We start from the raw sequence: 25,783 nt of genomic DNA on the forward strand, positions 1-25,783 counted from the left end.
CCGTATATGCTAGTAGAGATGGATGAAGAATCTGTTCTCCCTGCAAGGTCAGTTTTCTCCAGTCTCACACCACCATTTTCTTTTCTGAAATTTGGAAAATAAATTATTATTTATGCAGTATGACGGGAAATTCGATTTCAAAGATTGAAGATAAGGGCCAAATGACCCAGGTTACAGAGGAGATGATAGATCAGTTAGGTGTGTACCAAGTCGACTATTCTTTCTGGAAAATAGTTCAGAAACTTATATATGCACCTTTCTATCTCCCATGGGTGTTGCTGGCAGCAATAATATACCCGGAAAAGCCTGAATATTTTATCTACTCCAGTTTTATCTCTATGTTACTTGATCCTTTGTTTCTGTACATTCCTCTTATCAACGAGGAAACCAAGTGCCTCATGTTGGACAAGAAAGTGATGATAGCAGCTCTGATTCTGCGAGTCGTCACAGATCTTCGTTATGTTGTTAAAATAATTTCTAAGATTAAGAAATGGTGGCCGGAAATGTCTAAGAAAATAGGCATCACCAGCAACGTGCTCGCTATTCTTCCTGTTCCACAAGTAAGATATATCATAAGCCTTTCTGGAGTAGTTAAATTGTTGCTCCTCTATTCCTAATCATCTTTACGTTTTAAACCTTAATCTTAATCTGTTGCACGATGTGCATGCAGGTAGTGGTTTTAGTTTTCATTCCAAAAATGAGGGGCTCTGGATCATTGACCATACTGCGGTTTTTGAACTGGCTTATTTTTTTCCAATACCTGCAACGAGTTTATCCTATCTACAGATACTGTAAGAATCTGAACAAGGAGATGCGTGACAAGAGTAGTCATATGCGGGCATGGATTCCAAGTTTAGTCAATCTTCTAATATACCTCCTTGCCAGTTATGTAAGTTTCCATCTTATTTGGTATAATTCTCATTGGACTCATATGCCAACTTCTTAGGAACATTCCCCTCTTTTTGGTTAGGTACTAGGGACGTTTTGGTATTATTTCTCTATCCAACGAGAGATTGATTGTTGGGAATATGCTTGCCAAAGAGAAGTGGGATGTGAGTTCAGTATACATTGCAGTGTCAACACATTCAGAAATGTTACATTGCTACATACTTCATGCCCTATAAATCCACCGGATCCAAAAATGTTCGATTTCGGTATATTTCTTTATGCACTTCAATCTGGTATGCAAGAATCAACAAATTTACCGCAAAAAGTCTTACTTTGTTTCTCGTGGGGATTACGAAATCTGAGGTTTGTACTTTTCTCATACGAAAATTCGAATTTGTTCTTGCTTCTTGAAAAGCAAAACTTGGAAATTTTTCTTACACATATCTTATGCTCACGGCCCTATACGTAAGAGAAAATGCATTAATGACAACTTCTACAAGAGCGCGTTAATGTACTGATACATCGATCGAGTAGACTTATTTTGATAATCCGATATATAGGTAGTCTGGTTCTAAGTAAAATTAATTTAGAGTTGTCTCCAACTAATTTGTGGAGCAAGTCTACCTCTAAATCAAACCACTCTACTTGTTGATATATACGATATACAAATTCATAATGCTACTCGCCCTTATATATATGCTTCTAGTCATTTTTAGACAACGGTACTTCATTATATTAATTTATTGATTTTGTTTTTGCAGTATTCTTTTTTCTTATACAAATTCTACTTTTGCAGTTCTTTTGCTTCAAACCTCAACACTAGTAACTACGGTTGGGAAACCCTATTTGTGGTTGCTATCTCTATAAGCGGCTTGATATTTTTTATATATTTCCTCGGACATGTGCAGGTTTGTGACTGGCCTTTAATTTGTACAAAGATAAATATAATTTAACACTAGTGAATAAATTATGGGGATTGAAAATTGGACACTCTCAATTACAATCCACAAACCCTAACTCATTTTTGACTGTGAAATTATACGTCAAAAATGTCTTTATCTTGGTAAATTTGAAGAGGAAAAACTAAGAATATATTTGACATGTTCACGGTAAAATATAAGTTAGGGTGTACAAATTTTATTTTAGGGTACGGTGTGCAAATTCTAAATTACTAGTATTACTTAGTCCACTTGGTGTCAGTTTCAGTCAATACATTTGTGTCTGTGACTTTGTTGTGTGTAATTTACATAAAAACACTGTTTTTCAAGATTTAATTTTATTTCATGTATTGGCATGGCATAGACATTTATGCAGGTAGCTGGGAAATCAGAAAAGTCCCGCCAAAAGTTGAAGATTTTGGGACCAAAAGTAGAATCCATGTTACTTGAATATGGCTTCCCTGCTGATGCGAAAGTCCTGAAGGATAGCATCAACTATGTGGTAGAACAAAAGCACTCAGAAGAACCAGATCTCGTTTTGGAGAGTATGTTTTCAGTTTTTTCCTTCAAGCATAAGGTAGCTGACCCAAGTCTACAACGTGAACTGAATACGATCAGAATAACTCTATTCTTGGAGAAGTTAAAGAAAGTAAGTTCCTACTATGTATTTTTGATATTGAAACAGCACGTACAAATCATTCTTTAGAAGAGAAAAGAAAATAGAAATAACATCAATTGTCCTCTGCACTAATTGATCTTTTTCAATTTTTACGTACATGTACGCACACTTCATCCTAGCTCGATCTTCTTTTGGGGCTTCACAAGTACGAAACGGTGTTAAAGGAAATTTGTAAGCACCTTGATCCAGTGATCTATCCCAAAGGAAGCTATATTGTTCGAGAGAAGGAGCCTGTTGATATGATGTTCTTCATCACCCAGGGCATTGCACTCTCCTGCACCACTGACCACTCAATCCCCACTAGGCGTCTTGAGAAAGGAGATTGTTACGGTGAAGAGCTTCTAAGCTGGGCAACAACGGCATCAACCTCCTTCTCCGACTTACCTAACTCACTCCATACTGTCAAGGCCCATAAAACTGTCGAACTCTTTGCCCTCCAAGCTGCCGATTTACAGAGGGTTTTCTCTCAGCCATCAATCCATTCCAGCCGATTTACCTAGCTCACTTTTGGCTAAGACAATAGAAGTTTGTTATATAGGCCCTAGGGGAGCTCGATCTTTTGAGTACATATGGAATTCTTGTGACGGACGCCTTGGCAAATCTTAGTCACTTCATAAGAGATAGATGAGCAGTTTTGGGAGAGTTGTCTTCCTCTTGTTGTTTGTGGGAGTTTATTATCGTCTTTTCTCATTATGCCATACAAACCCTATATTAGGCAAAAATCTCCAATCCCACCACCCTGGCTAGCATCTATTATGTATGAGATACATATCTATACAGCAGACAAACCCTGATGAATGAAGGAAACACTCAAAATATTTGTCTGGACAACATACTCAACATATTTTTACTAAAATTAAAATAAACAAACATATTGTGCAGTGCAAAATTCAAAATATAAAGTTTCAAATTACCATGTCATTCGAGACCAATTTGGTCCAATCAATAAAATAATGCTAGATAAACCACTTTTTCGGGTACCAATTATATATCCCACCTTATGCGACAATTGATGTAAGGCAATCCGTCCATTCAATGAAATTTTGTGATATGTTAGACTTCATAACGCATATTGCCACATAAGGTATGTTGCATGTAGTATCACATATGATAGGAAATGACAATGATAGGGAGCCGCAATGATGTTTAGAATTTGTGGTCTCAATCTTATGTGTCATGACAGATGAGTAATTATAATATATATATCTTGTCAAAATAATATTGTATACTGATGTAAAATGTAAAATCTGAATATATATATATATATATTTTTTGAATTCATTGATAAACAAATGTCAGAATGATGTCATACAAGAGCCTTGAAAAAGAGGACAATCAAGCACCATTACATTGTAAATTTACGCTCATGTCAACATAAGCCTAGCAGAGATAAAAATATCGTTATACTAAGATACTAGGGTTGAATATTTCATCGCCTAAACGCTCAATTGCGGCGCTTCAAGAATCATCAACCATCGAAACTATAACAATAAGATTAAAGTTTGCCGACTCCAACCCAACAACTACGCTGGCTCCCTAGAGAAACTAGAGAAATAGAATGCACCAAAGTGCTTAGTATCCTAAAAGGATTTATTAGAAGCTAGAAAACATTATTGACCCAAGGCCCAAAAGGAGAGAACCCTAGGCCTAGGCCTCATCATTTGTCCCTTCGGCCCTAGCCCGCCCTAAAACCCGCCCTACCCGGCCCTCCGTTAGGGTAGGCCGGCCCTAACCCTTTTCAATTAGGGTAGGGCAAGGGTCAAACAAATTAAACTTGGCCCTACTCTATTGAGCCCTTTAGGGCCAAACCCGGCCCGACCCTATCCCGGCCCTAAAAGCCCGCCCTTTAGGCCCTAATAATTACTTATTTTCTATTATTTTAATATGTTTCTTATTTTTTATACAATACAACTAATCTTGTTAGATTTATTTCTTTAATTTGTATTTTTCTTTGTTAAATAACGATTGATTTTTAGTGATTTAGGGAGATAGTTAATGAAATATATGAATATAACTACTTAGATTAATAATTCTAGATGTCTTAAGTTAAACATAATGTATATATATGTTAAATATGACTAAAAATAGGGTCTTGTATCACATATATCCCTTGAGGTAATATTTGAGGAAAAAATTAAAACTTATTTCGTTAAACAAAATAACGTCATATTCACCCATTTCAACCCTATTTAGCCCTATTCAAAGAGTCGGCCCTACTCGGCCCTATTAGCCCTAGCGAAATGGGCTTTAAAGGCGAGCAAGGGCTTGTATATTTGAGCCCTGGCCTTACCCTACCCGGCCCTAAATATTGTTGACCAAGTCAAAGCCCTACCCGACCCTACCCGACCCTACCCAACCCTACCCTAAGCCCTAAAATTTAGGGTAGGGCCGGCCCTAGCCCGGCCCATGATGAGGCCTACCTAGGCCCAACAGAGACACGGCCGAGTTTCATCTTCACCTCCATGTGTTGAGAATGACCCTCCCACGCATCAGCCATCGCTGTCGCGCCGCAGTCCAAACTCGTATGAGTCATCTCCATTGATCCCAACGAGCAGAGCACTAACACAACGCCATCACCACCTAGAGGAAGCGAACAACCAGCAACAGTCAAGTAAGGTGCTCAACTAGATGTCACCTCCTCCAAATATGTCGTCACCCTGCCGGCGCCCAAGCTTGGATCTACACCCAACATCCACCGCCCTTGGATAAGAGATAATGCAAAACACAGATTGGTTGCGAAGAAACCAAACCATATCATTGTTGAAACCATCAAGTTCCAACTTTCAAACCATAAGCAATAGTTTCCCATCCGGCAGCGACCTCATGACAACAAAGCCGAACCCAGTAGCCATTAGTCACCGTCGGACGAGGTTGAAGAAACAATTGCAGTTTGCTAGAACGGCTAGGGTTTTTGACAGAGAGAGCGGCTAGTTTTTTATATTTTGTAAAATCTGAATATTGTTTAGCTCATTTGACAGATTTACTGTTAGCCTGGTTATGCTTCTCCGGGCAGTTGATGCAATTAAACATTGTTCTTGGTGTCATTATTTGTCTTGTATCCAGGGGCGGATCCATCCAGCCTGGTCTTGACTAGGCTAGAGCCCAAGTGAGGATTTTCACCAGAAAAAGTGTGCGTGTGTATGTTTTTTCTTCTTCTCCCCAATTTTGTTTAAATTTTAGGGAGCATTTTTACCAGAAAAAGTGTGTGTGTGGATTTAGCCTAACCAAAGAACACATCCTGATTCCGCCACTGCTTGTATCTCAGCATCAAAATATAGCTGCTGCTCAGAGCCTATATACTGCTCAGTAAGTAAAGCAAAGACTTCCCTTAATTATGTGCATGCTATATATTATGGATATGCAATCATTTGTAAAACCTGTCCAATTTTCCTAAAAGGAGCCTCTTTCTTTGCTGGGTTAAAAGGGCTTGATCTACTGAATATTTCATCACCTGCATGATGATAAAGTAATCTGGGGTTCACATACAAAACCAATTGGCAATTGATGGAGTGGCCCAAACCCTTATAAACCACAGACAATGTCCTATTTTTCCCGATATGGGATATATATCTCAACACGCCCCCCGCACGTGTGGCGAATCTTCAAGTCTAACACGTGGATAACATTTGGGGTAACGTGGAGTTCGTGTGGCCTTTGAGCTTCACACGTAAATGTGGGTAACCCGCTCTGATACCATGATAAAGTAATCTGGGGTTCACATCCAAAATCAATTGGTAATGGATGGAGTGACCTAAACCCTTATAAACCACAGACAATGTCCTATTTTTCCCGATGTAGGATATATATCTTAACGCATGAATCATAAAATAACTAGGAACCAAAATAAAGAAACTGATGGAAATGTATTAAGGTAATTGTAATGATACCCTTCATACCTGCAAGGTTGGAACTTGGAAATGACCCTGAAGGTGGTGTAAAATAATGAAAGTGCGCATGGTGATTGTAGTAACCTGATTGCAGTCAACCCAGACAGGTGACCAGCTCTTTTTAACATGCTCGAGCAATGGGAAGACTGGCACATGATACAGATCCATACGCAAGCAGTTCTCAGATCCAGGGGTTATGTTCTCAGCTTTGCAGTAATTGATTTATGAAGAACACATAATGCTGCTCAGATGTATAAATTGATTTTCGCATGCAGGTTTTTGTGATGCTAGTTAGCAACTTAGCATACACTCGTTGTTACTTGTATTTATTACTCCCTAATCTTCATTCTTGATCTTTACCTGAAACCCTAAAACTCACCAATAAAGTAATTCATATCGTAGGTGTGAGCCATTTGGGGATTGTTTTCATCTCTTTATTGTCCTTGGCCAAAAACATCGCCAATGGTGGTGATGAAAAATCTAAATAAATTTGGATTGGACGGGGGGAACTGACCAATGGAGATCAAGAAGCTAGCGTTTTTGATCGACTATTGACTTGAAGTTTCGCTGCCAGTCCAACTTTTGGTCGATGGCTGAAAGAGAAGGGGGTGTCTGCAGACTGCAGACAACCTTCCGATGTCTAAATCAGTATTTCTTTTGTTTGAATGTAGTAAAATAAGCTGTAATTAAAATAAGTTGCAATGAAATGTGTTGCGTATACATGACTCTCTGCTTTGAAGTATATATATGTATAACTGAATCAATCCGAGAAATTACGTACAAACACTTGCAATGCAATCTTGCACCTGCAAATGTTAAGATTAAATCCAATGTGCTTTCTAGACTTTAATCTTCATTTTTATGGTCAATTAATCTTTCTGGACTCATTCTGGAAATGAAGGCACACGTCTTGTTTACCGAGTTGTCTGTCATTTGCATGCTAGTGGGAAGAAAGACTCACCAGGCGAAATTTCGAGTCGTCTGTCATTTGCTAATGAGACATTGACTTGCTCCACAGTCAGTTATCCGGGAAGCATAACTATAACAACTTGCTGCCTTAGATTGAATCTTTTTTCTTCTACAAAGCAACTTAATTGCCTTGATCATTCTGCAGACTTGGGTGTTGATCGATATTCAGAAGTTGATCCGTTTTTTCTGCATCTTTATCTGCCCGTTTAATTTCCACTTTCAGCTTAATTCGGTTAGATTCATACATGCAAGTAGAGATGGATATAGAGTCTAGTGACTCTAGTCGCCCTGCAAGGTTAGTTTTCTTCATTCTCTCAGACCATTTCCTTCGTTGAGTATACATAAAATTTTGTTGGTATTATTTTACGTGTTTTTTTTTTTTTTTTTTTTTTTTCTTAATCAAAACCAATAGAAAACATAGTCTGAGATCATTCAGTACAAGCGTCCTCTAATTTAGTTTCTGCATGTATTAGGTACGGACGTGTCTTCAGCAATATGCTTGGAAAAGTGTTTTCAAAGATTGACGAGAAGAGGAAGGATAATCTGAATATTGCTTTTCCTTTCTGGAAAGTAGTTCAGAAACTTATATATGCAACGTTTTATCTCCCATGGGTGTTGCTCGCAGCAATAATACACCCGGAAAAGACAGAATATTTTATCTACTCGAGTTGTATCACTATGTTACTGGATCCTTTGTTTCTGTATGTTCCTCTTATCAATGAGGAAACTAAGTGCCTCAGCCGGACAAGGCATTGATGATAGTAGCTCTGATTCTGCGAATCGTCACAGATCTTCGTTACGTATCGAAAATACTTCATAAGAACAAGAAATGGTGGGGGGAATATAAGGGGAAATCTATAGAGAAACTAGGCATCACAAGCTGTTGAGATATCAATCCCACATCGAGAATATGGGACCTTACCTGTGGGTTAATAAGGGTTTGGGCCACTCCATCCATTACTAATTGGTTTTGGATGTGAACCCCAGACTACTTTATCTTGGTATCAGAGCGGGTTACCCACGTCCACGTGTGAAGCCCAATGGCCACACGAACTCCACGTCAACCCCAAATGTTGTCCACGTGTTAGGCTTGAAAATTCGCCACACGTGCGGGGGCGTGTTGAGATATCAATCTCACATCGGGAATATGGGACATTGCCTGTGGGTTAATAAGGGTTTGGGCCACTCCATCCATTACCAATTGGTTTTAGATGTGAACCCCAGACTACTTTATCTACATGGTCGCTATTCTTCCTATTCCACAAGTAAGATATGTCAATAAGCCTTTCTAGTTTCTGGAGTAGCTAATGTTTCTGATTATCTTTAAGATTTAGAATTAATCTTCTGCAATATGCGCAGGTCGCCCTTTTAGTTTTCCTTCCAAACTTGAGGGGCTCTGGATCAATGACCATCATGAAATGTCTTAACTCGCTTATTTTTTTACAACACGTGAAACGAGCTTATCCTATCTATAGATAATGTAAGAATCTCAACAAGTTGATGCATGACAAGAGGAGTAGTCCTACGCGGGGTTGGATTCCAAGTTTAGCCAATCTTCTCATATACCCCATTGCTAGTTATGTAAGTTCTCATCTTATATGGTACCCCAAGTTTTAAAATTATATATCATAATGGTACGTCAATTTCTTGTTTTGTCTATGATTGTTCAAATCAAAAGGGTTCTTTCGGGGTGTAATAGGACTAGGTGGTGGCTATGAACAGATTTGGTAGAAGAAGATGTTGGAGGCTTAGAGCCATTTGGGGAGGTAAAGATTGAAGGGTACGTAATTAGGGTTTGAAAAGAAATTTGGGGAAGATGAGAGTTGCAGAGAGAGATCGAGAGAGAGGAAGGAGAGGAGAACAAAACAGGAAAAAAAAATTAAAATGTTAAGTAAAAAAAAATAGGTGAAGTAAAAAAATCAGTTTCAATGAAATATATATATATATAAGAATTAGTAAACTGGGTCAAAATGACATCTCTACCCTCCGTGAAAGGGTTAAAAACTGATAAATGAGTCATTCTTGTCTCTTCCACGTTAGATCATAACGTCACTTTTTAGGTGTAATTTTGAATTTTGTCCAAGTTTGATGGATTTTCAAAGTATAGGGGTACACGTGATTGAAAAAAAGAAACATGTACACACATGATGAGTGACCTAAAATTCAGGGTAGCATACTAAATTTAATCCTACTTTGATTTATGCCTTCAAAATTTTCATCATGAGCAAGTGTAATTTTCTCAATGATTTTGACAAAAGATTGACGGCATATAACATATATGAAAGAGTATTAAGATGGAGAACAATAGTTTGAACTTGAGGTTTGTATATATTGGCTTAAAATTTGAATACTGCAATTTGTTAATTTTACATGAATCTTGGGTACTCGGATCGTTTTGGTATTTGTTCTCTGTCCAACGAGAGCTGGATTGTTGGAAAGATGCTTGTCAAAAAGAAAAAAGTTGTGAGTTTGATGTTCGGTGTGATGCCAACACATTCAGAAATGTTACGTTTCTACATATTTCTTGCCCTATAAATTCACCGAATGCAACAATATACGATTTCAGTATATTTCTTTATGCTCTTCAATCTGGCATGCAAGAATCAACAGATTTAACAGAAAAATTCTTAGTATGTTTCTCATGGGGCGTACGCAATCTAAGGTTTGCACTTTTTCCATGTGAATTCTTGTTTTCTTATAAAGTGGAAATTTGAAACTTTCTTACACATGTCTATGCTAATGAGCCTTGTTTATTCATGTATTAAACTTCTCCAATGGATTTTTGCAGTTCTTTTGCTTCAAACCTCAACACTAGCAACTATCGATGGGAAATCCTGGCCTATTTGTGGTTGCTATTCCTATAAATGGCTTGATACTATTTATATATTTCGTCGGACACGTGCGGGTTTGTCATTAGTCTTTATACAATTATATTTATTAATTTATGCTAATCGGGATCTTAGAGCAATTTCAACAACTTGAAGAAAAAATTGACTTGGAAGTTAAAATATGTATAGTTGGATGACCTAAACTGACATGCTTTAACTAAATTGACATGCATACAAATTTTTTCTTGGCGAGAGTGTATCATTTCAATTTCTCTAAATCTAAACGGGATCGTCTATGGTACCTGATGTATATCATGCCCTCATTTGTTTTCATTCATGTAATACGGTTCTCGGTTTAGACCAAATAAAGCATATGTCTTCATTCACGTAATATGGTTTTCGGTTTGTAATTAAGTGGTGTATTTTGTATTGAGAAAATAATTACATCTTTCACAACATTTTTACAAATAGAATGATCGACATTTGGTTAAAACTTTTGTAATAAATGACCATATGTTGTAATTACAAGATCTGGACTAAATTTACATGTTCTGAACGAAGTTTTTTATATTAATGTAAATGTGTTGTTACGCAGGTATTTGTAAAAAAATATTCCAAAAAAAAAAAAATCTCCATGTTGTGGAGTAGACATTTATGCAGGTAGCTGGGAAATCAAAACTGTCCCGCCAAAAGTTGAAAAAGATTTTGCGACCAAAAGTAGAATCCATGTTATGTGAGTATGGTATCCCTGATGATGCGCCAGCAAAGGTCCTAAGCAGCATCAACTATGTGCTAGAAAAGAAACATATAGTGTTGGAATGGACTTAGCATGTTGAGTCCTAAGGCATGACAACTTCCATAATATATGCAGAATAAACATTGTGGGATTAAAAGCACATTATCATGATATATTTATCTAAATGAAATGGTTAGATAAGTAATGAGATACAATTAAATTATCTTGTCAAACAAGATAATAGAGATGGACTAATATTATTGTTTTCTAGTGGAACTCAAACTCTTTGATGGACAGAGTTTGAGCTATCTAAAGTGCAGTATATAAGGAGGTCCCTATGCACACTCTAAACTACGCCAATACGAGTCTCTCTCCATCTGAGCTTGGTAACTGAGTGCTGCATAGAAGATCCCTTATCCTCGGAGCTCTCGGTCTACCTACGGTGTATATGATCTTGTATAAGTTGTATCTATATATGTGTTTATGCTTAAGTGTTTTGCTCTTGTGGTTGTAGACAACATATAGAAGACCCAGATCTTGTTTTGGAGAATATGTCTTCCATTTTTTCCGTCAAGCATGAGGTAGATGGTCTACAAGGCGAATTGAATACGATCAGAGAAACTCTCTTTTTGGAAAAGTTAAAGCACGAGGTAGATGAAAATTCTCTTTTTGGTGCTGAAATAGCACCCATAAAACTGTATCATTATTCTTTACAGAAAGAACAAACATATTGTTCTCTGAATTAATTTTCTTTCCATTTACATGCATGTACATTTTACCCTAGCTCGATCTTTCCGGGCTTCAAATAGACGAAGAGGTGTTGAAGAGGATCTGTAAGCACCTTGATCCAGTGATCTATCCCAAAGGAAACTATATTATTCGAGAGGGGGAGCCTGCTGATATGATGTTCTTCATCACCCAGGGCATTGCACTCTCGTACACCGCTGAACACTCGGTGCCCATTATGCGTCTTGAGAAAGGAGAGTGTTACGGTAAAGAGCTGCTAAGCTGGGCAGCAACGGCATCAACCTCCTTTTCTGACTTACCTATCTCACTCCATACTGTCAAGGCACATAAAAATGTTGAAATCTTTGCTCTCCACGCTGCTGATTTACAGTGGGTTTTGTCTCACCCGCCAAGCCCCAAGAACGACATCATCCCTAGTAAGGTCCGGCGTAGAAATAATGTATCACGATGGCCATATTTTAACATAAATTTAGTTGAATAAACTAATTAATACATGTATTTTAGATATGACTAAAAGTAGCTAACATTGCAACAGAAGCTGGCTCTAGTGAACTCTATATCTCGACACAATGGCACCTACTTTATGTTGAACTTATTATTCATAAATATGCGAAATGAGACTCTTCAGTTACTCTCATTTATAATTTATAACGTTTATATATCTCGCTCCCAACTTTTACAGGTGTCGGTGAGAATCAAATGGAATGAGAAAGTAGGTTGATTGGGGACTAGCTACTACTAGTTCTTTGATCACTGACCTTTGTTCTCCGTCTTTGAATTTTTAATTGTCCTTTGATCCTTTCATCACCTTGGCCTTCTTATACATCCATTAAGCACTTCGTTGTTTGTTTCCTTTCACTGCATATTTATTTATCATGGTTAAAGAAGTTCCCACCATGCTCATTGCTCAAGCGAGTTCCTTCCTCTCTGTCTCAAGGTCCTCATCAAGTGTGCTCAAGTGCATGTATTCACTGTGAAATACGATGTTGAAGTTGAACAAGTGACCAATTTCGGGGATTTGATCGAATAACCAAAATATCGAACAAGTTATGACTGAGTTACCAATGTGATAACTCTTTTCTCTCCTGATTTAGTATTGGACTAAATTCAGTTTATCTTATTGAGGTTTAGGTCAAATATTGTGTTCACCCTAGATCTTTCAATTTAATCAAAAACACTCTTGAACATCTTACTTTCATCAGTCATGTCCAATTTCACTCGTTTTGGTCCAAATTAATTAGACTTAAACTCGCAAGATGTGGCTTGCGTTAATGGATGAAATGATCATTATAAAGCACGTCTTCTCTGAACTTTAGAAATTTTACCATAAACATATGATATTATAATAATTTCATAAACATATCATTATAGCAAAATGTTCAAATTTTGGAGTCAAGTGTGCTTGAAATGATCAATCTATCCCCTAAAGTAGACAACATCATTAGAATTAATATCCAATTTGTACAATAACTAGAGAAATTTGACCCAACTGATGAAATTAGAAAGTTAAAGGGTGTACTTGATTAAATTGAAAGAATAAGGACTAATATGACGTCAGACTCAAACGTCATGAGAGTAAACTGAATTTAATCCTTCACGTTGTGTTTGATGCATATTTTATAAATTCTTAAGAAATTTTGAAATGATGGAATTTAGAACTTCGTCAATTTAAATTCTGTTAATTCTAAATTCTATTGTTTGGTTGTAGTTAATATAAAAAATATCTGTTCACATCAAACTATCGAATACATTTTCAACTTTGAAAATACAATCTTATTTTCTTATTTTCATTTCTAAAAATTATTTTTTAAAAATCATTTTCAAAAACGTCACTAGACAGGCCAATTTCTCATTTTTTATGTTTTAAAATCATTTCCAGCTCAATGAAAGGAAAAAAAAAAACAGGAATTGCAGTCTGTTATTACTTATTTATTTTAGATAAAATGAAAATCTTTATTTAAATCAAACATGAAGAGGTACGTACAATCTTAGGGCATGTTGGTGATAAAACTACAATTTGACTTCTTGACTCACCAATAAAGTAATTGTGAGCCCTTGGGGAATTGTTTTCATCTGTTTGTCCTTGGCAAAAGCCATCGCCACAGCGCCTCTAGTGGTGATGAAAAATCTAAATAACTGATCAAATTGAGATCAAGAAACGTTTTTGGCGGCTCAGTTCACAGTTTGGCCGTTGGCTGAAAGAGAAAAGAGTATCTGCAGACAACCTTCTGATGTCAAAATCAGTAAAATAAGTTAGTAAAATACCCCCTTCTCGGAAGCAGGTTGTCTACGTATAACTGAATCAATCCGAATAATTGCAAACACTTGCAAATCGCAATGCATCTGCAAATGTTAATATTATAAACTCCAATGTGCTTTCATGGTCAATCTATCCGGACTCATTCTTGAATGCTAGGAAGCCACACTTCTTGTTTACCGAGTCGTCTTCTGTCATTTGCTAGTGGGAAGAAAGACGTACGTACTCACCAGGCGATCTTTCGAGTCGTACGTCTGTCATTTGCTAATGAGACATTGACTTGCTCCACAGTCATCGACTCATTTCCGGGAGCGTATATATAACTATAACAACTTGCGTTAATTTAAGCTCTTTTTTCTTCTACAAATAGCAACTTAATTGCCTTAATCGTTCAGCAGTCTTGTGTAGTTGTGTTGTTCGATATTCAGAAGTTGATCGATCGGTTTTTCTGCATCTTCATCTGCACGTTTCCAGTTTCAGCGGCTTAATTGATCAAGTAGAGATGGATATGGAGTCTAGTGACTCTTGTAGCCGTGCATGGTACGTTAGTTTTCTTCATTCTCTCAGAACATTTCCTTCGCTGAGTACGTATACATAAATTTTGTTGATATTATTATTATGTTTTTTCTTTCTTTCTTTCTTTTTTTCAATCAAAACCAATAAACCGTTCAGTACGTATTCTGTACAAGCGTCCTCTAATTTAGTTTCTTCATGCAGTATGTACGTACGTGTCTTCAGGGATATGCCTGGTCAGCTTGAAAACTTTTTGTCAAAGATCGAAGAGAAGAGGAGTGATAATCTGAACATCGCTTTTCCTTTCTGGAGAGTAGTTCACAAACTTATATATGCAACTTTTTATCTCCCAGGGGTGTTGCTCGCAGCAATAATACACCCGGAAAAGACTGAATATTTTATCTACTCGAGTTGTATCACTATGTTACTGGATCCTTTGTTTCTGTATGTTCCTCTTATCAATGAAGAAACTAAGTGCCTCAGGCCGGACAAGACATTGATGATAGTAGCTCTGATTCTGCGAACCGTCACAGATCTTCGTTATGTATCGAAAATACTTCATAAGATTGAGAAATGGTGGGGAGAATATAAGGGGAAATCCATAGAGAAACTAGGTATCACAAGCAACATGGTCGCTATTCTTCCTATTCCACAAGTAAGATATATCGATAAAGCCTTTCTAGAGTAGCTAAATTGTTTCTCTTTTATTCCTAATAATCTTTAAGATTCAGAATTAATGTTTTTCAATATGCGCAGCTCGCCATTTTAGTTTTCCTTCCAAACATGAGGGGCTCTGGATCAATGACCATCATGAAGTTTCTTAACTCGCTTATATTTTTCCAATACGTGCAACGAGCTTATCCTATCTATAGATACTGTAAGAATCTTAACAAGGAGATGCATAACAGGAGTAGTACTACGCGGGCTTGGATTCCAAGTTTAGTCAATCTTCTCATATACCTCGTTGCCAGTTATGTAAGTTCTCATCTTATCTGGTACCCCAAGTTTTAAAATTATCATAATGGCACGTCAATTTCTTGTTTTGTCATGTACTTTGATTGACGGCATGATTTGACAGAGAGTATCAAGATATATGCAGAATGAAAGTAATAGTTTGAAACTTGAGTTTGTATTAATTGGCTTAAAATTTGAATACTGCAATTTGTTAATTTTACATGTTTCTTGGTTGGTTGGTTAGGTACTCGGATCGATTTGGTATTTGTTCTCTATCCAACGAGAGCTAGATTGTTGGATAGATGCTTGTCAAAAAGAAAAAAATTGTGAGTTTGATGTTCGGTGTGACACCAAAACATTCATAAATGTTACGTTTCTACATACTTCATGCCCTATAAATTCACCGAATGCAACAATATACGATTTTGGTATATTTCTTCCTGCTCTTCAATCTGGCATGCAAGAATCTACAGATTTAACAGAAAAATTCTTAATATGTTTCTCATGGGGCGTACGCAATTTGAGGTTTGTATTTTTCCCTGTGAATTCTTGATTTCTTATAAAGTGGAACTTTAAAACTTTCTTACACATGTCGAGTCTATGTTACTGAGCGTTGTGCTCCTAGTCATTTTTATAAGACTATTTATTCATGTATTAAACTTCTCCAATGGATTTTTGCAGTTCTTTTGCTTCAAACATCAACACTAGTAACTATCGATGGGAAATCCTATTTGTGGTTGCTATCTCTATAAATGGCTTGATACTATTCATATATTTCCTCGGACACGTGCAGGTTTGTCATTAGTCTTTGTACATATAATATTTATTAATTTAGGCTAATCGAGATTCTCATAACTACTTTAAATTATATGTTAGAGCTACTTCACCAACTTGAAAAAAAAGAAGATTTAATTATCTATTGTTTATAAAGACACGTACACAGACTAGCTTATAAGTTAAAATATGTATAGTTAGAAAACTAAATTGTAGTGCATGCATACAAAATTTTTCTAGGCGAGAGTGCAATTTACTTCGATTTCACTAAATATAAACTTTTGGTCTAATATAAGGAATATTCAACAATACCTCCATGTATATGATACACTCGTTTACATATCTGATATTGCGGTAAGTAGAGTTATTGTTTATGTAATTTTAGTTCTATTAGTTGTAATTATTGTATGAAATGGCAACAAGTTTTTTTACGTACCCATTTCAGCATTGTACCTCAGCTGTTATCCAAACCTAGTGCCCAGTTGCCAGATTTTATGAAATTGAAGTAAATTTACTCTCTCATCACCTTAACTAAAGAAGCCGGATCCATTCCTTGGCCATAATACGATGAAGACAATTTAATTATAAATCACTAAATTAAGCAAAGGAAATGGCAACAAGTTCATTAATAATTTAATATTATATAGTGCATGCATTGATGCATGTATAATTATATAAAAGAAGGACTATATATAAGTAGTACTACTTAATCCACTGTCAGTCTCAAACTCTGTTTTTTTTTTTCAACGGGTTTGATCAGTCTCAAACTCTCAATAAACATTGACTTTGTACGTTGTCTCTGTTAATTATATTATGTCACATTGCTTTGTATATTTCTTTCAAGATATAATTAACAAATCTAATCTCCATGTTGTTGAATAGACATTTATGCAGGTAGCTGGGAAATCAAAAATGTCCCGCCAAAAGTTGAAAAAGATTTTGCGACCAAAAGTAGAATCCATGTTATGTGAGTATGGTATCCCTGATGATGAGCGAGCAAAGGTCCTAAGCAGCATCAACTATGTGCTAGAAAAGAAACATATAGAAGACCCAGATCTGGTTTTGGAGAATATGTCTTCCATTTTTTCCATCAAGCATGAGGTAGATGAGGGACGTCTACGAGGTGAACTGAATACTATCAGAGAGACTCTCTTCTTGGAGAAGTTAAAGCATGAGGTAGATGAAAACTCTCTTTTTGGTGTTGAAATAGCACTCACAAAATTGCATCATCCATCCTTTACAAAAAGGAAAAACATATTGTCCTCTAAACTAATTCTCTTTTCATTTTTACGTGCATGTACATTTTACCCTAGCTCGATCTTTCCGGGCTTCAAATAGACGAAGAGGTGTTGAAGAGGATCTGTAAGCACCTTGATCCAGCAATCTATCCCAAAGGAAGCTATATTATTCGAGAGGGGGAGCCTGCTGATATGATGTTCTTCATCACCCAGGGCATTGCACTCTCGTACACCACTGAACACTACTCAATGACCATTACGCGTCTTGAGAGAGGAGAGTGTTACGGTAAAGAGATTCTACGCTGGGCAGCAACGGCATCAACCTCCTTTTCTCACTTACCTATCTCACTCCATACTGTCAAGGCACACAAAAATGTTGAGATCTTTGCGCTCCAGGCTGCCGATTTACAGGGGGTTTTGTTAAGAGTATAGGCCCAGTCGGCCCAGTCCTTATCCTAGCAGCCCAGTCCAATTCCATGAACTTGAAGAACAAGTCAATTTTTAGCCTTTATATTTTGCTTTTCTGTCCTATTTTCTCACTTTTGTCAATTTGCTCTTTGCTTGTATCAATAACCAGATTTTTCAGATTTTCATTCATCAAGTTATCAACTTTATGATCATGGTAGATTTTTAGCATGGTATCAGAGCCATGGCGACCTGACTTGTGTTCGATTTCCTTTCTTCCGCTGCAATCCTCTTCTACTTGTTACTTCTGCATATCAGAAACCCCCAATTTTTCTTGATCAAAACCATAGCAATATACCAATTCTTAGAATCAAGGTGTATAATTTCCACTTCAACAAAATTTCGACATGGCGTATTCGACTCAAACTTGTTGTTGTTGATATATATACCGCAAGCATAAGCAACGACCTCGTAGACCGTTTTCTGGTCACGAAGGGCCCCGCCCCCGACATACATCCGGTAGAACGACATCCGGGCTACCTCGCCATGGTGAAATATCATCCGTACCACATCGGGAAGGTGCTCTCCCAAGCTCCACAAAAAGACATCATAAAAAGAGATATGTATAGTTTGTCCCACATTGAAAATATGTAAAAGGAGAGAACCTTCCTTAGTTATAAAAGGAAGGCTTCTCATATGTAGAAAGCCTCTCTAACTATCTGAAAGGGACTGAATCTCTCTCCCGATCCCAAAGACCTATTGGCCATAATAGTAGAACCTTAAGTGGACGTAGCCATGTCCTCCGATGGCATGGTGAACTACTATATGCCCTTGTCTCTTGCCCATGATTGTTTATTGTCCGTGTTCCACCGTGATTCTACATAGTCCCCGAGATTATGCAGAAACATTTAGTCACGTTGTTCTACCAAGAGGCATTCCATCAAGAGGCATAAGCTAGAGAGAGAGAGGCATTCCATGACCACTCAAAAGTCCATGAGCTATAGGTCCATCGGATTGTACCCAAGCCCAGCAAGGGCTAGCTAGTCAGCGGGAGAGCAAGTGCCCGGCCGGGTCAAACTGCCATTGGGCTTAAATCTATAGGCGAGTCCAATTAAGTAGAGAGGGTCCGGGAGCTGCAGATGCGTCACTGATGGTTCCACTCCCGGTGTCTCCGGGAGAAGCAATCCATATTCACATATAAAAAGCAGTGGCATCACCGGGATAAGCAGTCTCCGGGTAGGAAAATCAGTGGCTTCACCGGCAGCGTGAAGCAGTCTCCGGGGTAGCGAAATCCGAGTTCAGGCAAAGCAAGTTCATGCTCCGGATTCATTGAGCTCTTCAAGCGATAGTTCTCGGGCAGGCACCACGGATCGGCCGGTATGGCAATAGAAAGGGACGCCGGGAGGATTGATGAAGCATTTGGGTCCATCTTGATCGGAATGATCCACCAGGGTAACGGAGGATCCAATCGGGATCCCGACACCTCAGCTCATCAGAATCCATAGAAAGTGGAATTTGCTCTGTACACCCAAACGTCAAAATTTGGCCACCCGATGGCAGCCCCTATTCTGGAAACAGATAGCTGAATTCTGAAAAAGCTCAAAGCAAGCCAAAGCTAAGTCTTCTTACTCCTACATCTCTTCAAATCTGGTCTTTGTGCTATATTGGTGTTTATATGGGTGCAAGTAGAATTGGTTTTGAAGTATCAATGATTTGGGGATTATAGATCACAGGGGAGGAGTTTGGTAATTCGTATGTGAGTTGGACAGGGGGTGGTAATCGCTGGTTTTAATTTTGTGCTAGCCTTGATTGGAATTTGTGTTATCCTTGATTTTATTGACAGTGTTGTACGTGCAAATAGATTCAGTTCTATATGTTAGAATTGGGGGGCAGCTTGTCATAAGGCAATAGTCGTTTAGCCTGGAAATTGCAAATGCTGTTAAGTTGGGATTATTAGTGGCAAGTAATATCATTGATAATCTATATCGAATTGGGCAATGCATCTCTCTTCCATAGAAGCAATTTGTGAAGTTCATTGGTCAATTTGTGAAACCGCCTTAGCTTTGTTCATGGTTTTGCTTTTGGCTGTTTTGGGGGGTCTCAAGCTATGGACTTAAAACCCTGCATTGATTTCAATTTGTGATTATTGTGTTTTTGAGATGAAAATTTTTTGGTTTGGGAATGTTTATGTGTTGTGATCTTTCTGCTTTGATTTGCCAGTGCTGGTGTTTAAACACTGTGGTAGTTGGTAGATTTGGTTTGCATGTATAAATTAGCTGTGAAATTAGAGAGGGAAGAAGAAAGTTGCTTGCTTTTGCATGTTATGAGTAGTATTGTCTAGCATATATGCTGAAATTTCCCTATTTGTGTTGTCTATTTGTGGTAAGAAGATGAAGGAATCATGTAAAGGCATGCAAGTAAATTGGGGAAGTACTGAGTTGAGAAATGTGGGTAGGAAAGAGAGTGGATGGGTTGTATTTGGTTGGAGTAAATGCTTGTGACACCCTGTAGTTTACACCTAAAATCAGTTTTGTCCCTCACTTTTTTTTTAAACTGGTATACCCCTATACTTTGAATTCTCGACTGATTTGCCATTTTCCCAGTTGGTTATGACTGTGACATGCTCATTAACAATGCTTGTGAGAGCTTCAATGGTTGGGTTTTGAGAGCAAGGTCTAAGCCCCCTATTACTATGCTAGAAGAGATAAGAGTGAAGGGTTATTTAGACTGTTAATGAGTATGTCACAGTCATAACCAGCTGGGAAAAGGGCAAATCAGTCGAGAATTCAAAGTATAGGGGTATACCAGTTTAAAAAAAAAGTGAGGGACAAAACTGATTTTAGGTGTAAACTACAGGGTGTCACAAGTATTTACTCCTATTTGGTTATTCAAATCTGTTAAATTTGGTATTGAGGGTTGGAAGAACTTTGTTGTTTTGCTGTCCAGAGTTTGGGTGTCCAGAGTAAATTTTGGGTCATTTTGATTCCTTGTTTGCTATGTTTAAGATGATTTCGTGTTCTGGAAGTCTGTTCCTTTCTGTTCTGAAGCTTTAGAACTTGTTTTGGTACTTCAAAAGTCGAATTAAAGCTTCCAAAAACCAAGTCTTGTTCTTGCTGTAAATTTCCAGAATTCTGCAGAAAAGCTGGTTTTCCTGCGTACTTTGAGGCATGATATCTTTCAGCTCAGGCCTTTGTTTTGAAATCTGAAAATACCTTTGTAAAGCTCATGTATCCGTCATTGTGTGTGTTAAATTTCACAAGTTTTTGTTGTCTTTTGGTGTGACAAATAGCTTGCCAAAAACAGTAGCAGACTCAGCAAAACTGAATTTTCTGGATTTTCAGATTTTGTTCCAACTTTGCGAGACCGTAACTTTCTATCCAGGGTTTTGTTTTCAAAACTTAAGCTATGTATTTAAAGCCTGTAGTACCATCTTTAAAATAGGCTTGGGTTCAGTAATTTTGGTTGGAGTTGAGTGGGCAGAAATTGAAGTCAAAGACGGCATCTTGCACACTGTTTTTAACACAAGCTGATAGAAACTTAGTTTTGAGTCAGTCTCTCTAGCAGCTGGTGTGTGATGCTATTTGGGTGTCCATTGTAGTTTGGTGTGAGTGGTGTGGTTTTGGAATTAATGTTGCTGCTATGTACGTGAGGGCCTTGATATGGTTTTTGTTTGCTTATATGATATGCTAGACCTATTTGTGGTATGATTCTAAAGTTGCATGTGAGGCCTTGAAATGGCCGTATGGACATGTTTGATTAAATGTGTGTGAAGTAGTAAGCATCCAAAAGATGGAATGTTTTTTGAGTTATGATTGGTCAATATTAAGTTCATTTAATTAATGATGTGATTATGTCAGGACATTAGGGACTCCAGTGACCCGAGGAGCGGAATGCACGAGACTCGAGTGAAAGCCCATTCTATCGTACCTCCTATGTGCACCCATTTGGTAGATAAGTCCCTCATTTGATTGTCTTTCATTGGATTGACAACACAATCAGGATATGAAAGTCTAAGTCTTCATGATTAGACTGAGAAACCACCGAGAGATTGGCATTCGACCGAGAGAGGCATAAGGCATAAGTCATTAAAATCTCGAGTAACATCGAACGAGATATGTATTTGACCGAGAGGCATAAGACATAAGTCATTAAAATCCCGAGTAACATCGAACGGGATAGGTATTTGACCGAGAGGCATAAGACATAAGTCATTAAAATCCCGAGTGACATCGAACGGGATATGTATTTGACCGAGAGGCATAAGTCATTAAAATCTCGAGTAACATCGAACGGGATATGTATTTGACCGAGAGGCATAAGTCATTAAAATCCCGAGTAACACCAAGCGGGATATGTAATCCACTGAAAGACATAAGTTTTATATCATCCCCTTAAAAACGGAGTAAGTGACTTGATAAACCACAGACGGTGTTAACACCCCGTCACTCGAGTAGAAATACAGGATATGGAAAGGGCTCGCTACCTTTGTCCATGGGAAAGTGTAACACCCGGATGACCGTAAAAGCCGTAAAAGGGGAGCCAACGGTACCTTGCCATTGGAAACGTGAAAACACATTGCCCGGCCAAGTAAGTTTTGAGGCCGGGAGTCAGGAGGGACATTTTTTTGTCTTATCGGCAGACTTATAGATTATGGTGTATATCAAGAAAAAGTAAGACTCGGAATAAGCAAGTAAAGACAAGACCCGAGTAACACCCATGTGTAGAAAGGAGCAAGACCGATACGTCAAAGTAGAGAATATCAACAAGCAAGACCCGAGAATCACATTGAGCAATACCCGCCCGAGTACCAAATTCATCGGCAATTTAACAAAAAGAAAGCAACATCGGGGATAACACCTATGTGCCAACAAGGGAAAAACACCCGAGCAAGACTTGGGGGGACATAGTGAATCTTGTCACTCTCTTCAAAAAGAGAGAAGAAAATCGTGAGAAAGGGGGAGGGAAATAATTCCGAGTAAGAGAACCTTCTTCCTTAGAGAGTTGGGGGGACATGGGATGTATGCTGTTACTCGGTCATTACTTACACTTGGCGGCATACAATTTATTTGTAACTCTCCAAGTAAGATGATCCTCTTACTCGGGAGTTAGGGGGACATGTTGTTGGTATATATACCGCAAGCATAAGTAACGACCTCGTAGACTGTTTTCTGGCCACGAAGGGCCCCGCTCCCGACATACATCCGGTAGACCGACATCCGGGTTACCTCGCCATGATGAAATATCATCCGTACCACATCGGGAAGGTGCTTTCCCAAGCTCTACAAAAAGGCATCATAAGAAGAGATATGTATAGTTTGTCCCACATTGGAAATATGTAAAAAGAGGGAACCTTCCTTAGTTATAAAAGGAAGGCTTCCCATATGTAGAAAGCCTCTCTAGCTATCTGAAAGGGACTGAATCTCTCTCCCGATCCCAAAGGCCTATTGGCCATGATAGTAGAACCTTAAGTGGACGTAGCCATGTCCTCCGATGGCATGGTGAACCACTATATGCCCTTGTCTCTTACCCATGATTGTTTATTGTCCGTGTTCCACCGTGATTCTACATAGTCCCCGGGATTATGCAGAAACACTTGCAATACCATCTCAATCAGATTGGGCGAGGCTAATTATCCTGCCTGGTTTTTCCTTATGTAGCATCATCTTCAGGGCCATGGTTTGTTCAAATTCGTGGATGGTACTTATCCTTGCCCATCTCAGTCTCTTATTGAAGACGATGGCAGTTTATCTTCAAATCATTCTGGACTTTATGAGCGTTGGTTGGAGCAGGATAGCTCTGCAATTTGTATGATCGCAAATACCCTTTCTGCTGATGCACTAACTCTTGTGATTGGATGTCAAACATCAAAGGAGGTATGGTCTACTCTCAAGCAAAGATATGCTATTGTTTCTGATTTTCAGATATGCAATTGAAGTCCAAGTTACAAAACATTCAAAAGGGATCTGATTCTATCAAAAAGTATTTGTTGTGCTTTAAATCAATTAGAGATCAGTTAGCAGTAGCAAGGGTTCATATGTCAGATGAAGATGTTAAATTCATTATTATTTCTGGTCTTCCAAGTTAGTATGGCTATACTAGGCAAATTATCAGAAGCAAAAGTGATGTTGGTTTAGAAGAAGTAAGATCATTGTTATTGTCTGCTGAATGTGAAATTGAGTTAGAAAATAGATATGCACATTTACCTCCACTTGCAGCACTAGTAGCTCAGAATGGCATGTTACACAGGCATAGTTGTCATTATGACATGAATTCTACGATGTTGTCACCTCCTGGGTTTGATCAATCTTTTAATATGATGCCTTCTCTTGTTAACCATGCATGGACTTATGAACAATTGCATGACCAACTGTATTACCCCTGGAATGCTCTCTAGTGCACTAAATAGTTGTAATGCTAATATGAGTAATCCTTTAGTGAACCACATGAGCTATTCACCTCAGTCTAATACTACTGGTTTTGTGCCTTCATCCAACACTCTGAGTTTTTCCTCCAATGATGTGTCTAGTCCTATGTTTGGTGCTCAGTCTGGTAGTGTGTCAAGCTCCATGTATGGGACTCAGCCTAGATATATGTATGGACCTCAACCTGTTTTTTAGAATTTCTCTCAAGGACCAAACTGTCAATCTCTGCCCAACAATTACACAGCAGGCACCTCTCTCACACTTCAGTCAATTGCTCCCTCTTGTAGCATAACACAAAATCATTATATGATGAGTAATACTCAGGCTACTGTAGGGTTTGTGAATCCTTCCTGTAATACTGGTTTCACACAAGTTGTGAATGGTGTTGTTCAATCTCAAAATGCTAACTGTTTTTCTGAGATGCCTCAATTGCAGAATTCAGCTTTTATTGGGAATTCTAGTCCTCAAGATGGAGAGACCTACCCCCTTTTTCCTAATGCTAAAGGGAATAGTAGCAACAACAACATCAACACCAAGAATGGCAGCAACCAAAATTATGGGAATAACAATGACAAGCCTAAGTACAATGAAAATCTCATCTGTCAAATCTGTGAGAAACTAGGCCATGGTGCATGGAAGTGCTATCAAAGAAATACCCATCAACAACAAACATCAAGTTATTCAATGTCTAAAGTTGTTGATCCCTTACCCAGTTATCCAGCCTTCCTCAGTCTCCTTTAATGATCAGTCTAGGTTTGGTTACGACTCCCAGTCATAAGGCGTTTGTTTCTTCAATTCCGAACAAAAATCTGCTGCATTGTAGGCGGTCTTTTTATTCTGCGAAGCTATGTCAGGCACTACCACGCATTCCTCCGGTTGAGACAACTGATTGCTTAGTTGCTGCACTTTTGCTGAAGGGTTTTGGCAGGTTTTGGCATTGCACAATTATATCTTTGCCGCAAACTAATGCTTGGGGATGCCAGCACTAGTTTGAGGGGGGTGTTAAGAGTATAGGCCCAGTCACCCAGTCCTTATCCTAGTAGCCCAGTCCAATTCCATCAACTTGAAGAACAAGTCAATTTCCAGCCTTTATATTTTGCTTTTCTGTCCTTTTTTCTCAGTTTTGTCAATTTGCTCTTTGCTTGTATCAATAACCAGATTTTCCAGATTTTCATTCATCAAGTTATCAAATTTATGATCATGGTAGATTTTTAGCAGGTTTTGTCTCAACCGCCAAGCCCCAAGAACGACCTGTCCGATACGACTAGTAAGGACCTACGTAGATATGTATCACGATGGCCATATTTTAACATAAATTTAGTTGAATAAACTAATCAATTCATGTATTTTAAGTCTTTTTATTTATTTTTCCTGTAAATGATAGAAATAATATCTTTTTATTTTTTATTTTCTATAATCAAGCATGTTATGGTTATGGAGTCCAATTCAGCCGAGCAACGAAATAGGCATATTTAATAGGAAATCTTGAAATAGTGACCAAAAGAAAGTAATTCAGAGTTCCAACATAATCTCTACCAGAAAGATTTA

General features: G+C 38.0%; 3 protein-coding genes across 3 annotated transcripts; all 3 read left to right on the forward strand.

Moving 5' to 3' along the window:
* The first annotated feature begins 119 nt into the window (after nt 1–119).
* On the forward strand, nt 120–3,005 carry LOC101312949 (cyclic nucleotide-gated ion channel 1-like). Its single transcript, XM_004305150.1, has 6 exons — nt 120–560; nt 671–889; nt 971–1,251; nt 1,685–1,796; nt 2,191–2,475; nt 2,625–3,005. Exons 1-6 carry the CDS (start codon nt 120–122, stop codon nt 3,003–3,005), a joined length of 1,719 nt encoding a protein of 572 aa, XP_004305198.1.
* Nucleotides 3,006–11,302: 8,297 nt separating this feature from the next.
* On the forward strand, nt 11,303–17,840 carry LOC101313235. The gene is made up of 4 exons (XM_004305151.1): nt 11,303–11,575; nt 11,710–12,093; nt 17,065–17,346; nt 17,484–17,840. Exons 1-4 carry the CDS (start codon nt 11,477–11,479, stop codon nt 17,838–17,840), a joined length of 1,122 nt encoding a protein of 373 aa, XP_004305199.1. The 5' UTR covers nt 11,303–11,476.
* A 5,519-nt stretch (nt 17,841–23,359) lies between these two features.
* LOC101306648 lies at nt 23,360–25,152 on the forward strand. Its single transcript, XM_004302735.1, has 2 exons — nt 23,360–23,686; nt 24,671–25,152. The coding sequence occupies exons 1-2, from the start codon at nt 23,621–23,623 to the stop codon at nt 24,974–24,976; spliced, it is 372 nt and encodes a 123-aa protein (XP_004302783.1). The 5' UTR covers nt 23,360–23,620; the 3' UTR covers nt 24,977–25,152.
* Nucleotides 25,153–25,783: the final 631 nt, after the last annotated feature.

Source organism: Fragaria vesca, linkage group LG6 (assembly GCF_000184155.1).
Source record: "Fragaria vesca subsp. vesca linkage group LG6, FraVesHawaii_1.0, whole genome shotgun sequence".
Classification (NCBI taxonomy): domain Eukaryota; kingdom Viridiplantae; phylum Streptophyta; class Magnoliopsida; order Rosales; family Rosaceae; genus Fragaria; species Fragaria vesca.